The 13,198-nt window shown below is 46.8% G+C and overlaps 1 protein-coding gene across 2 annotated transcripts in view; it reads left to right on the forward strand.

Moving 5' to 3' along the window:
* The window catches only part of AGBL3 (ATP/GTP binding protein like 3), an 83,127-nt gene that overhangs the window by 47,444 nt on the left and 22,485 nt on the right, over positions 1-13,198 (forward strand). For both annotated transcript variants that reach the window (XM_030215331.1, XM_030215332.1), the window contains exons 14-16: positions 2,378-2,428; positions 7,841-7,933; positions 8,958-9,011. In XM_030215331.1, coding sequence (XP_030071191.1) covers positions 2,378-2,428; positions 7,841-7,933; positions 8,958-9,011 — 198 coding nt within the window. The remainder of the gene's footprint in view (positions 1-2,377; positions 2,429-7,840; positions 7,934-8,957; positions 9,012-13,198) is intronic.

A 13,198-nucleotide genomic window follows, 5' to 3' on the forward strand; every position in this document is an offset into this window, starting at 1 on the left:
CTTTCGTTTCGATAATACGGTCTGCGCCAGGCAAATCTCAACATTTGGGCCGCCCTTAGAGATGGCCGCCATTGGTTTTCGCCGATAATGGAAACTAATGGCGGCCATCTCAAAACCGGCCAAATCCAAGCCATTTGGTCGTGGGAGGAGCCAGCATTTGTAGTGCACTGGTCCCCCTCATATGCCAGGACACCAACCGGGCACCCTAGGGGGCACTGCAGTGGACTTCAAAAATTGTTCCCAGGTGCATAGCTCCCTTACCTTGGGTGCTGAGCCGCCACCCCCCCCCCCCAAAAAAAAAAACCCAAAATCCACTCCACACAACTGTACAACACTACCATAGCCCTTAAAGGGTAACGGGGGGTACCTAGATGTGGGTACAGTGACTTTCGGGTGGGTTTTGGAGGGCTCACATTTACCACCACAAGTGTAACAGGTAGGGGGGGATGGGCCTGAGTCCGGCCTGCCTGAAGTGCACTGCAGTACCCACTAAAAACTGCTCCAGGGACCTGCATAGTGCTGTGATGGAGCTGGGTATGACATTTGAGGCTGGCAGAGAGGCTGGCAAAAAAATGTTGTTGTTTTTTTGGGTGGGAAGGGGTTGGTGACCACTGGGAGAGTAAGGGGAGGTCATCCCCGATTCCCTCCAGTGGTCATCTGGTCAGTTCAGGCACCTTTTCAAGGCTTGGTCGTGAACAAAAAGGGTCCAAGTAAAGTCGGCCAAATGCTCTTCGGGGCCAGCCTTCTTTTTTCCATTATCGGCCGAGGACAGCCATGTCTTAACCACGCCCCCATCCCGCCTTCAGTACATTGCCGACACACCCCCTTGAACTTTGGCCGGCCCTGCGACAGAAAGCAGCTGAAGCCGGCCAAAATCGGCTTTCGATTATACCAATTTGGCTGGCCTTAGGAGAAGGCCAGCCATCTCCCGTTTTGTGTTGGAAGATGGCCGCCCTTCTCCTTCGAAAATAAGCAGGTAAGTGGCACAAAATCCAGTACTAGTTCGTTGGGGTTTCACCGGACAGGAGCCTCTCCTGCCCACTTAAATCCTTTGGAATTTTTAACCCCTAATTTCTTAAGTGGGTACCTTGATTTTTTTGAATGTTGACCCTCAAGAAGTCAGTTTACAAACGGATTAGGCAACAAGTTGATCAAGGCTGAGCACCTCATTTTAAGCTCCTGTTTTTATGAGGCATCTAGGTGAAGAGTGAAGTAGTTTTGGAAAACGAAGAGGTTGATTAATCAAGGAACTTTGCAAAGCGCACCATGATTTCATTTGTGCTTTACATATTTTGTTACCCTTCCATCCATTGAGCCAGATAAAGGCAAAAATCCTGTGGAACTTAGGTCAGTCATGTTACACAGATTAAAAAAACATTCCTACCTGTCACCAAGAAAACAAGGTAAGCAAACCACGACATCAGCACGTACCGATTAAGGGCCCAAAATTCAGCCGGCAGCGATCAGTGTTATGCTGACTGCCGCCGGTTTTATTCTCAGAAATTCAGTGCTGGGCCATGTCTGGGTCCTGGCGTTAAATTTCAGAGTCTATGGAGCTAGCGAAAAGATGGCCGGCTTAGCGTCATATTCACCACTTAACCGGCTATGGCGCACTGCGTAAGGAGAGGACTGTGCTTTTTGGATCCTATCGATGCCGTTACCTTGGCCAATTAAGTACTGAATATCAAGTGCTGACTCTGCCCCCAAATGCCCGGTTTCGAGTTGGGCGCTAACCGGACATTTTCAGCGGCACTTTCCAGAAAACCGCTGCTGAATATGAACGGTTTGCCCCGAAAAAGCAATTTAACCAGCTAGTTAAATCTCTTTGAATCTCAACCCCTTCAATTTTTTAAAAGCTATGTAATCAATGATGCCCGTTAACGTATACAAATCCATGAGCTATTTTATCTGTAGTTGTAAAGTGAAAAGCTCCTCTGAAATCCCACAGTAACAGTGCTAACGTACTTATACAAGTGATCAGATCCCCCTTAACATCCCCCAACTATCTATTACCAACCCTGGTTATGCTCCAGGAACTCCACTTAAATCCTTTTTCGTGACAATGCCCGAAATGGACCAGAACCTCAAAGAACACTGCTTGGATGATGTACTGGTCTATTCAACTGCCCCATCAGAAGTTGATTTACAATAATTTTTATGTACCTTAATTGTATAAATAATCTGAACTTTTCATTCCGTTAATGGTGATTGCCATTGCAGCATAATGTAAGCCACATTGAGCCTGCAAATAGGTGGGAAAATGTGGGGTACAAATGCAGCAAATAAATAAATAATTCAGCTTTCATGGCACTCAAAGACTTTTTCATGTGTACAAGGGCAAGTTTGTATTGTGACCTTAACTATCTTTTCTCCCCAGGATGAAACAGTTCCCGACGTCACTGAGAACAAAGACCTAAGACTCAGGAATGTAAGGGTTTCTTAATAAAATGCCTTCTGTACTGTAGAAGAAGGATGTCTCCTGTAGTTTGTTCTTTAATGCATTATAAAGAAGTGGCGTAGCCAAGGGTGGGCCCAGGTGGGCCCAGGCCCACCCACTTTGGGCTCAGGCCCACCCAGTAGCAGCACACCTATGATGTGGCTGGCAGGCATTCTTCCCAAGCCCCACCAGCTGAAAACTCCCAACAACTGTCCCTCCTGCATACCTTGTAAATAGATCTTCACCTGCAGCAAAGTAGCCACTGATACATGCTGTAGGTCCAACATGAGCAGTGTGTATTAGTTGCTGCTCGCTGCCAGTGAGAATCTATTTAAAAGGTATCCGGGGGGGGGGGGGGATGTTTGAGAGACCATATGGCATGCAGGCAAGAGAGGGAGAGACCAACTCACTTGTGGGACAAGGCGGAGTTCTTCTGCCCACCCATCTTGTGCCCAGGCCCACCCAAAATTGGGTGTCTGGCTACGCCCCTGTTATAAAGGCTATAGAACTTCAGAGCCCTGGCAGAAGGCAAAGATTTCAGTGTTAATCTGCTTGGAAGCATTTAGAGGGGGAAGTTATCAACGTGGGCTACTGTTAAGACAGGTTTGTGAAGAAACAGTGTGTTTTTAAGCCTGTAAAATATATTAGATATTTTCCTGTTTTAATTATGTCCAGAAGTGTATTTCTCCTATTTAGCCAACAGGTGGTATTTCTTTGCTGTAAAGCTGTTATAGGGAACTGAATGTTCTTTTTCTTTAACACAAGCAGGAAGCAAGCAGCCATATACTTTTGAAACTTGTTTAGTGGGCTCTGATTGACCTGGAGTTTAAAAACATTACCCAGTAGTACTGGCTGTTGCTTCAGTCTTACCCCGGAAAAAAAGAGAGACAGATCTCTTTGCTGAGGCTCGGTAAATTATATGTCCTGTTCTCCCCCAGATACTTTTTCTAGGAAGTATGCAAATATTTAGTTAGTGTTATAATTGATCCATACTTCAGTTACCTGTTATTGTTTGCTATTTGCACTGTTTTGTTCCGCTGTTCAATATTCTTAAGAGAATAAACATAATTGTTTGTTCGCCCTGCTTGTCTGGACTGATAAAGAATCCTGGTGGTCTGTGTGTTGGGTCTGTGAGTGCTTTCTGGGAACTGTGGGACTACTAGGAGTGTGGCCCCAGTAACCTAGAAATCACTAGGGATAATTTGAGAGCAGGAGACTCGCCCAGAGGCAATTCTGACCCAGTCAGTGGGAGAAGAGTGCTAGTATAGAGCACAAGTGGCAGGTGCAGGCTGACCTGAGCTGTTTTAAAAGTATTTCCATGTAATTTCGTTGAGTGTCCCCTAGTCTTTGTACTTTTTGAATGACTGAATGAATGCATGGCTCCTGACATTGAAGTTAGCTGGGGTTTTCCTCAGAAATATTTCCTTAATTATTACTTCGAAAGGAGCGAAGCCTGTGAAAACTGGGATTGCTTTAATCAGTGGGATTTGAATTAGAGACTTGAGTATACGTATCGTTAAATAATTTCTGGTTTTTAAAAGAGAGAGAATGTAATCAGATGTATTATTTCTAACTAAAACCTGGACAATAAGTATGTTCTCAATGACATGAATTGACTATACACCGTATTTGGTCTTGAGGAAGCCAACCAGATGATCAATGTGGAATAATGAACTAGATGAGTAATATCTGGGGATAATCAGGTTAATACCATGTTTTCTTTTTTTTTTGTTTACTGTTTAATTGATCTCCTTGTCTTATTTCACTCTCCCTATTTTTCTTCACTTTGTGGTCTAAGAAAGAGAAAGATTGTATATAATCCATATATCTAGTTGGGATTGTTTTCTTCTTATATTGTATTAATGTACAGTCATCTCTGTATTACTGTTTGCAAGTGACCCTTGTAAAATGAAAAATTGCAAATAAATGATTTTAAAAAATTAAAAAAACAAAAAGAAGTTAGCTGGGGCAGTGGTGTTCCTAGGGGGGCTGACACCCAGGGAGGATCGCCGATGCGCCCCGCCCCCCCGGAACAGTGCGACGCCCCCCCGGCGAAAGAACCCCCCCTGGGTGCACGCCGTTGGGGGGGGGGTGCCACGCGCCTGCCGGCTCTTCGTTTTCATGCTCCCTCTGCCCCGGAACAGAAAGTAACCTGTTCCAGGGCAAAGGGAGCATGAAAACGAAGAGCTGACAGGCGCACGGCACCCCCCCAGCGGCGTGAACCCGGGGCGGACCGCCCCCACAGCCCCCCCCCCCTTGGTACGCCACTGAGCTGGGGACCAGCTAATATTCAGAGCAGTGCTTGGTTAACTTGGTGCATAAAATTAGGACATTTTGCCATCCTAACTTTAGGCGCTTACTTAGCTGGTTAGGGGACCAAATATTGCCGCTAACCCCCAGGATCCATATATGGAGTGCCGAGTAGTGTGTACATTTGTGCACACAGCCAACGTACACACACTAATTACTTAGCGAACCAATTAGATAGTTGGCCAGTAATGAATTATCAACACTAATTGGGCATAATTGGAGTTTACACATATTTCTTTTTAGGCATATTCTAAAAAGCAATGCATAAATTCCCATGCATGCAGCCAAAAAGGGGGCAGAGTCACGGGCGGAGTGTGGGTGTGTCAGGGCCATCAATCACATCTACGCACTTGGTTATAGAATTTGGGGGAGTGCGCCTAAATTTAGGCGGCAAGCATTTACACTATCTTTTCACTGGCGTAAATGGCTGCTCCTGAATCTAGGTTCATCTACCCGGCTTGTGCGCTATTCTATAAACCACGCCTGAATGAAGACTCGGCTTCTAGAATACCGCTAGGCGCGTGAATCGGACATGCCTAGATTGTAGTCATCATATCTAGAATCTGGCTCTCATTGGCTAACTTGTGCTTCTGCTCAAACTCCGCCCCCAGGACAACTCCTAATTTAACCAGTTAGGGAATGGCTGGTTACTGGAGATATTCCATGGCGTTACCTGGTTAAGTGGTGCTGAGGTCAGCTAACTCACAGGCAGATGATCAAAAGCTCCGCGCTGTTCCAAACAGCGCTCTATAATAGCGCTGGAACAGCGCAGGCCACTATTAGACCTATGATCAGAGATAATGCATGCAAATTTAAGCAGTGCAATTATCTCTGCTCATGGGGTAGAAGTGCGGGAGAATTGTGTCTGAGCATGCGCTCAGCACAATCCTCCTGCACTTGTTTGACAGCTCTAGGCTGTCAAAAGCCCAAACCTGTCAAACACAGGCCCTGACTACGTTTGGGGGGATCGTCGGGGGGGACTGGAGGTCCGTCAGACCTCCAGTCCCCTGTCGCTTGGGGGGGGAGTTGCGTTGTTGGGGGGAATGGGGGCCTGCTAGCATGCAAATGTATGCTGGACAGGGCTCACCATTCCTCCCCAATGATCTGCAAACCCTAACGCCAGCTCGGAGCTGGCGTAGGGTTTGTCGCAAGCAGCGACCCAATCTTTGGCGAGCTGGACGCTGATCATTGGTGATGAATGCATTAAGCGCTGATTAGCATGCATTTGCAGGCTACTTGTGCAAAGAGCCCTGTTTACCATGCATTTGCATGCTACTTGCGCTGAGCCCTCGAGCGCGTTGTTTCACGCGCTAAAAGGCTCTGATCATGGGGCTGTAGCAAACGCCGGCGCTGGTATGGCGCTAATAGCCTCTAGCGCCAGCGTTTGCTTTTGATCATGAGGCTGTCAGTGGAGTTTTTTTAACCAGGCAGGATTTTCTCCTACCCAGTTAAATCCCTCTGAATATCAGGGTTTTCAGCTAGCTTATCCATTTAAATTGCACCATTGAATATACAGCCCTAACCTTAAACAGATAACTTATCCTTTTAAGTTAAGTCGGCTATTCTATGTGGTCCTAAGAGATAAAGTTGACTGAACATTGCTGAAAAAAAATGGTGCTATCCAAATCACTTTTAGTCTCACCCTTTTCCTAAACAGATAACCATTGGCTGGATATTGTAATGTCTGGATGAAAGATATATGGAGGGCAAACCCAGATTTTGAAAAGAAAAAAAACAGTTGTGCGGTTAAATCCAAGTTAACCATATAAGTCATGTATTTTTATCTGTTTTTTTTCTGTTTGTTTGTTGTTTTAATAAACTCTCGTAACTGCTTTGGAAATGTGAAATGTGTTTAATAATAAAAACAACTCTCTCTGCTTGCTAATGGCCTCATTAGAGAAAAGATGATTAGGGTATCGAAAGCACCTAGAAACCCTTTTCCCAGTGCCCTTCAGCCTTGATTTGGTGTGGCCTGTTATTCAATTTACCCAAATATGTTCACCCAGCAATAGCAGTGGTTTTTTTTTCCTCATTCTTTTAGTCCAGACCCTAGGATTTGAGCTCTGAGGCTCATCATCCTAGAGGTGTCTGAAGAATTAAATTGTAAAGCAGGCTGAGGTCCTGTTTGGATGAAAGGGGTTATGTCAATCCAATTCTTTGTTTTCTCTAGTTACACTATTACTATGGTTAAGACTCAGTGGCGTAGCCAGAAGACAATTTTGGGTGGGCCAGCGGGTTGGATGGGTGGGCACTACAACCCCCCCCCCCCCCCCCACACACACACACACACACACACACGCGCGCGTCTGTCCAGCACATTTAAAGTTATCGGCGCTGCCTCCACTCACCTTCTCCCACCATGGCGCTGCCTCCTCTCCTGCACTTCATGGTCTCCGTCTCCCACCCCCGCGGCAGCGCTCTATCGGCGCTGCCTGCCTGACAGCTGACAGACGCGGCGCGATGACGTCCTGCTCCGGGACCTTCCCTCTGCCGCATGCAATCCGCCCTGCATAAACAGGAAGTTGAATCAACGCGGCAGAGGGAAGGAGCAGGAGGACGTCGCGCCGCGTCTGTCAGCTGTCAGGTAGGCAGCGCTGATAGCAAATTGAAAGCGCTGCCGCGAGGGTGGGAGACAGAGACCGTGAAGTGCAGGAGAGGAGGCAGCCCTACGGCGGGGGTGGGAGAAGGTGAGGATGGGCCTGAGACAAAACTGGGTGGGCCTGGGCCCATCCAGGCCCACCCGTAGCTACGCCCCTGGGTTAAGTTATTTGGTTTACACTGTGTAAAACAAGTTAGGGGAAAGGAGGTTTTTGCTGCTTTCTTTTCAGGGTGCTCTTTCTGAGTAACTTTGCTTTTTTCCCAGGTTCACATTTTCCAGTAATATGACCACCTGATACAACTCCCCCCCCCCCCCCCCCCCCCACACACATTTCCTCCCTGAGAATGTCATTGGATTGTCATATTTGGCTCGTTTCTGACCCAAAGAAGTAGATACTGCCTTTGAAGCTAGTCAAAAAAATGCATTGTTAATCCAATAACAAAGGTATCATTTTATCTTCTTTTATATTTTGTTTTATTTCTGTTTATTGCCAGAAAGTGAAGAATGTGGTGCTGCGGAGGAGTAAAATATCCAAGAAGACAGATTCCAAATCGGACGAGACCTTCTTCCAGAACAACACATCTAACGTGGGTTGACCATCTTGCTACTCTACAATTCCAAAGCAGTTTTTTCTTACACTGTGGGGCCCTTTTACTAAGAAAGCAAAAGATACCAGGTCGATATTCAAAGTGATTTAACCGGCCAGAAATGGCTCCTGGCCGGTTAAATCACCCGTTTGGGGTTAACCAGTCATTTGCAGTGGCATTTAACTGGTTAGTTCCACTGAAAATAACTGGTTAGGGCTGAACTGAAAACCGGCTATTTTGGGGGTGTTCCAGGCAGGGGCGTAGCTATGTGGGGCCACGGGGGCCTGGGCCCCCATAGATTTGGCCCTAGACCCCCCTGCCGATGACTCTCTCGATCCCCCCCTCCCGCCGCCAACCCGCCATCGCCGTCTGCTACCTTTGCTGGCGGGAGACCCCAACCACCGCCAGCCGAGGTCCTCTTCTTCCTTCGTTCTGTTGCACGTACAACGTGCAGGACGTCAGACTCAGAAACGAAGGAAGAAGAGGACCTTGGCTGGCGGGAGTTGGGGTCCCCGGCCAGCAAAGGTAGGCAATGGTGGGGGAGGGTTGGCGGCGGGAGGGGGGGTCAAGAGGGTCATCGGTGGGTGGGGGGGTCAAAGTTGGTGGTGGTGGTGGTGGTGACTTCAGTTAAGGATAGTCATATCAGATGAATTCTGGATAGTTCTTTTCCATTCCAAGTGGGGTGTATTTGGAATAATCTACCATTAAACATTAAACAACAGTCTTCTTACTTTCTTTTTTTATAAACATTTGAAGACTTTTTATTTTCAACTATTTGGCTAAAGATGACCATTTAATTCTCTTTTGTTGCAAGACATCTCGGTGTTTGATTGTAAAGCGCTATTTTGTAAATCTGCTAATTCCCTGCGTCTGATAAATTGCTCTGTAATCCGCTTGGGATCCATTTTCGAAATAAGCAGGCTAGAAATGCTCTAGATTCGATTCGATTACATTGTCCTCTTTCCATTCTTTGTTGGTTTTATATGACATGACGCAGCATGTTGTCTCCTTCGTTCTCTTCTAGGCCTCCGTCATCTGCCTCTTCTTCAGAACCGAGACAGACATCATCAGATCCAAGGTACCTACCATATGAAGCGCGTCTTAATTTCCTAATGTTCATGTGACTTGAAAACACTTTTCAGGAAGTCAGGTTTAGCAACTTTTTAAATTATATCAGGGCTCACTTTCCCCACATTATGGAGTTGGGTAGGGAGGAGGGAAATTGTTTAAAAGAAGGTTGCAGTGACCTTGCGTTGGGCCAATAGATCTCAACCTTTTGTTCATGTGTGTGTGTGTGTGTGTGTGTGTGCGTGTAGCATACCTGGTAACGGGTTTTGTATTGCCATGGCAAACGTTTCCTTCCCAACTCCATCACTCTCCTTCCCCCAGCATCATCACTTCCCATTCTTCCCCACCCCCCCCCCCCCCCCCCACCACACACACACACACACCTCTATTGGTATCAGCATCATACCTTCCACCCTCTCATGGCCTTCAGCTGGCAGGAGGAATCTGGTGAACGGTACTCCTAACCTGCTGTTGCCTCCATCTCTGCCTTCTTCCTTCTGAAGCTGGAACCATGTGGTGCCCCATAGTCTTGGGAGTCCTGCTAGTCCCACACAAGTCATCAGGAAAGCAGAAGAGAAGGAGGCAGGGGTAGATAATAAGCACTGCATGATGACTCCCTGTAGCAAATCAAGGGTTCGGATATTGCTTTAAAGATTGTTTATTCATACATCAATAGGCACCCACATATTACATAACACTCTTATGCAGTATACATACATCACCACAGGATTGTAGCCTTCATCTGAGCTGCAACATCAATCGGGGAAGCACCGATGACTGCCCAGAGATTCTGCGGGACAATTCCACACTGGAAAGAGGCGTCCCTCCAACCAGGTACAGAGCTTCTGTTTCAGCCAGGGCTTCGCCTCTTTTTATAACAGCTCACAAACAAGTGTGCCTGGAACAGAACAATGAGTGGCCAATCTGCATTCCTCCCTCCCAGGCACCTTCTGATGAAAACACCAGCCTTTAGACTTGTTTCTCAGCACAGTCCTGTAGTGAGTTACCCACCACAACGGAGCGTTGTGGTAGCAACTTGTCAAACAAATATTCTGGTAGTAACAGGTCAAAACAAACATTCTGCATGTCAGAAAACAAATATTCTGGGTCAGCATAAGTATCATATCATAAGTATTATACTCCAACACACTCCCCTAGCTGGCTGGAGACCATGACTCAAGTAGATCAGGAAGGGCCTCCCACTTAGTCACCTCTCCCCTCTCCAATCGGTTCAAAACTCTGCTGCCCGTCTCGTCTTCCGCCAGGGTCGCTTTACTCATACTACCCCTCTCCTCAAGTCGCTTCACTGGCTCCCTATCCGTTTTCGCATCCTGTTCAAACTTCTTCTACTAACCTATAAATGTACTCACTCTGCTACTTCCCAGTATCTCTCCACACTCGTCCTTCCCTACACCCCTTCCCATGCACTCCGCTCCATGGATAAATCCTTCTTATCTGTTCCCTTCTCCACTACTGCCAACTCAAGACTTCGCGCCTTCTGTCTCGCTGCACCCTACGCCTTGAATAAACTTCCTGAGCCCCTACGTCTTGCCCCATCCTTGGCCACCTTTAAATCTAGACTGAAAGCCCACCTCTTTAACATTGCTTTTGACTCGTAACCACCCGCCTCCACCTACCCTCCTCTCCTCCTTCCTGTACACATTAATTGATTTGATTTGCTTACTTTATTTTTGTCTATTAGATTGTAAGCTCTTTGAGCAGGGACTGTCTTTCTTCTATGTTTGTACAGCGCTGCGTACGCCTTGTAGCGCTATAGAAATGCTAAATAGTAGTAGTAGTAGGGTAAGAGAGCTCCCTTCATCTCTCTACAGGTCACTAGATTTTCACAGCATTTACAGTTACAGCTACAGTTTACTTTATTTCCTATACCACTTGGCTTAAATATATAAGATCACCGTGTTTACATTCCAATAAAAACATAAAAACAATCCAGAAAAGTACGCCATTAAAAACAGGATAGAACTACACATGCACGCACATGCGGCACCAAAATCATGTCCTATCCATTAGCTTCCCTTGCTGATGTCACCAAAGTGGGCAGGACAAGAGGACAATGCAAGCTGTCGAGGGTGTATCACATAGAGCACATTTGCTACTTGAAAGGCTCCAGGTAATTCTGTACGGTGGCCTAAAGTTAAGCGGGAATTCTCTATTGATGATTAGGCACGTAATTACTACTGCAGAATACTAGGTAAGTGTGCATTTTAATACGTAACCTTCGTCGTGTGCACTTATCAATCACACCTTATCAAAGGCTGCTGCAGATGCTCATATGTAACTGACAATCTTCTGTAACCTTATAGTTAATTAATTAATTTTACTTTCTATACCGCCTCTCCACACGAAGAGATCATATCAAACATATGTGTAAACCTTACCTTGATTTGTACCTGCCTTATTCAGGGCACAGACCCTATAAGTCTGCCCAGCACTATTCCCCGCTTCCCAACCACCAGCCCCGCCTCCCACCACCAGCTCTGGCACAGACCGTACAAGTCTGTCCAGCACTATCCCCTCCTCCCAACCACCAGCCCTTTTTTTTAAACCTCGCTAAGCTAACCGCCTTGACCACATTTTCTGGCAACAGGTTTTTGACACATGCTGAAGCCCCTTTTTACTGCAGCAGGTAAAAAGCTGTCTCTTTTTTTTTTTTCTAAATAGTAACATAGTAACATAGTAGATGACGGCAGAAAAAGACCTGCATGGTCCATCCAGTCTGCCCAACAAGATAAACTCATATGTGTATACCTTACCTTGATTTGTACCTGCCTTTTTCAGGGCACAGACCGTACAAGTCTGCCCAGCAGTATTTCCCGCCTCCCAACCACCCACCCCTCTTCCCCCCACCTGCTCTGCCACCCAATTTCAGCTAAGCTTCTGAGGATCCATTCCTTCTGCACAGGATTCCTTTATGCAGATCCCACGCATGTTTGAATTCCGTTACCGTTTTCATCTTGGGCAGACTGGATGGACCATGCAGGTCTTTTTTCTGCCGTCATCTACTATGTTACTATGTAAATAAACTTAGCTAAAATAAGGAAAAGAAATAGAATATATAACGGGAAAGCACAATCACGCAAGAATCTCTATCATCTCGCACATAAGCAGACACCGGATCTCGAGACAACTAGACTAGTCCACAAGGAGTGAGGCTCGAAAGCATACAAAAAAAAACTTAATACTCTAAGACATTTAATCAAATTACTGTACAGAGAAAACGGCCCCAAAGTCCTGCAGAAAATAATACGCTTTAACTTCCGTTTAGAACAAGGAAGGGCCTGCACCTCACGAAGTGCTAACGGGAGGGCATTCCAAAATCACGGGAGAACTGAAAACAAAGCCTACTGACAAGTAGATGACCGATGCGATTTTCTAAGCCAGGGTTGTCCAACCTTTTTGTATCAGGTGCCACATTTTATATTGTCTAGTGTTCGGAGGGCCAAAACGCACGTGCACTCATGCTCTCTTTCTGAGAAACACATATGTGCCCCCCACTTTCACCAATTCTCCCTCTCTTAAATGTGCCCCTCCACCAGGGGTGTGCTGGTAAATTTTTAACAACAGGCTCTTTCTCCGGATGTAGCCAGCTCTGCAGTTGGAAGGGCCAGGGGTGGCCAGGAGGGGGGGGGGGGGGGGAGCAACACTTGCCTCTCTCTATCCTCCCTCCCTTCGTGCGGACATGCTAGGCATACCTTTGCTGGCAGCCACCACTCCCAACGTCTTGCTCTGAGCAGCATGCTGGAACTTCTCTCACATGCTCGAGAAGTCCCAGCCTGCTGCCCAGAGCTGGAAACAAGGAGCGGGGAGCAGCAGTAGTCTATTTACTTGGCTGGCAGGGCTCAGCATCACCACCAGCAAAGTAAAAGAGAATTCAGCAGGGGGCCCAAGCCCACATTTTGGGAGCCAGTTGTTAAAGTAGCCATGGAGGGCCCTACTTTAACAACCGGCTCCCAAAATTCTTAAAAACTTAACAACCGGCTCTTGCGAGCCTGTGAGAGCCTGCTCCAGCACACCACTGCACTCCACCATCACCTATTCTTTCCCTCTGTCATTTGTGCCCCTCCGCATTCACCCATTCTCTCTCATATGTGCCCCCCTGCCTACCCCTCATTATCTCTCTCTCTCATATGGGCTCCCCCCGCTGCCTTCATCTATTCTCTCTCTCATATGCCCCCC

Source organism: Microcaecilia unicolor, chromosome 9, assembly GCF_901765095.1.
Source record: "Microcaecilia unicolor chromosome 9, aMicUni1.1, whole genome shotgun sequence".
Taxonomy (NCBI): Eukaryota; Metazoa; Chordata; class Amphibia; order Gymnophiona; family Siphonopidae; genus Microcaecilia; species Microcaecilia unicolor.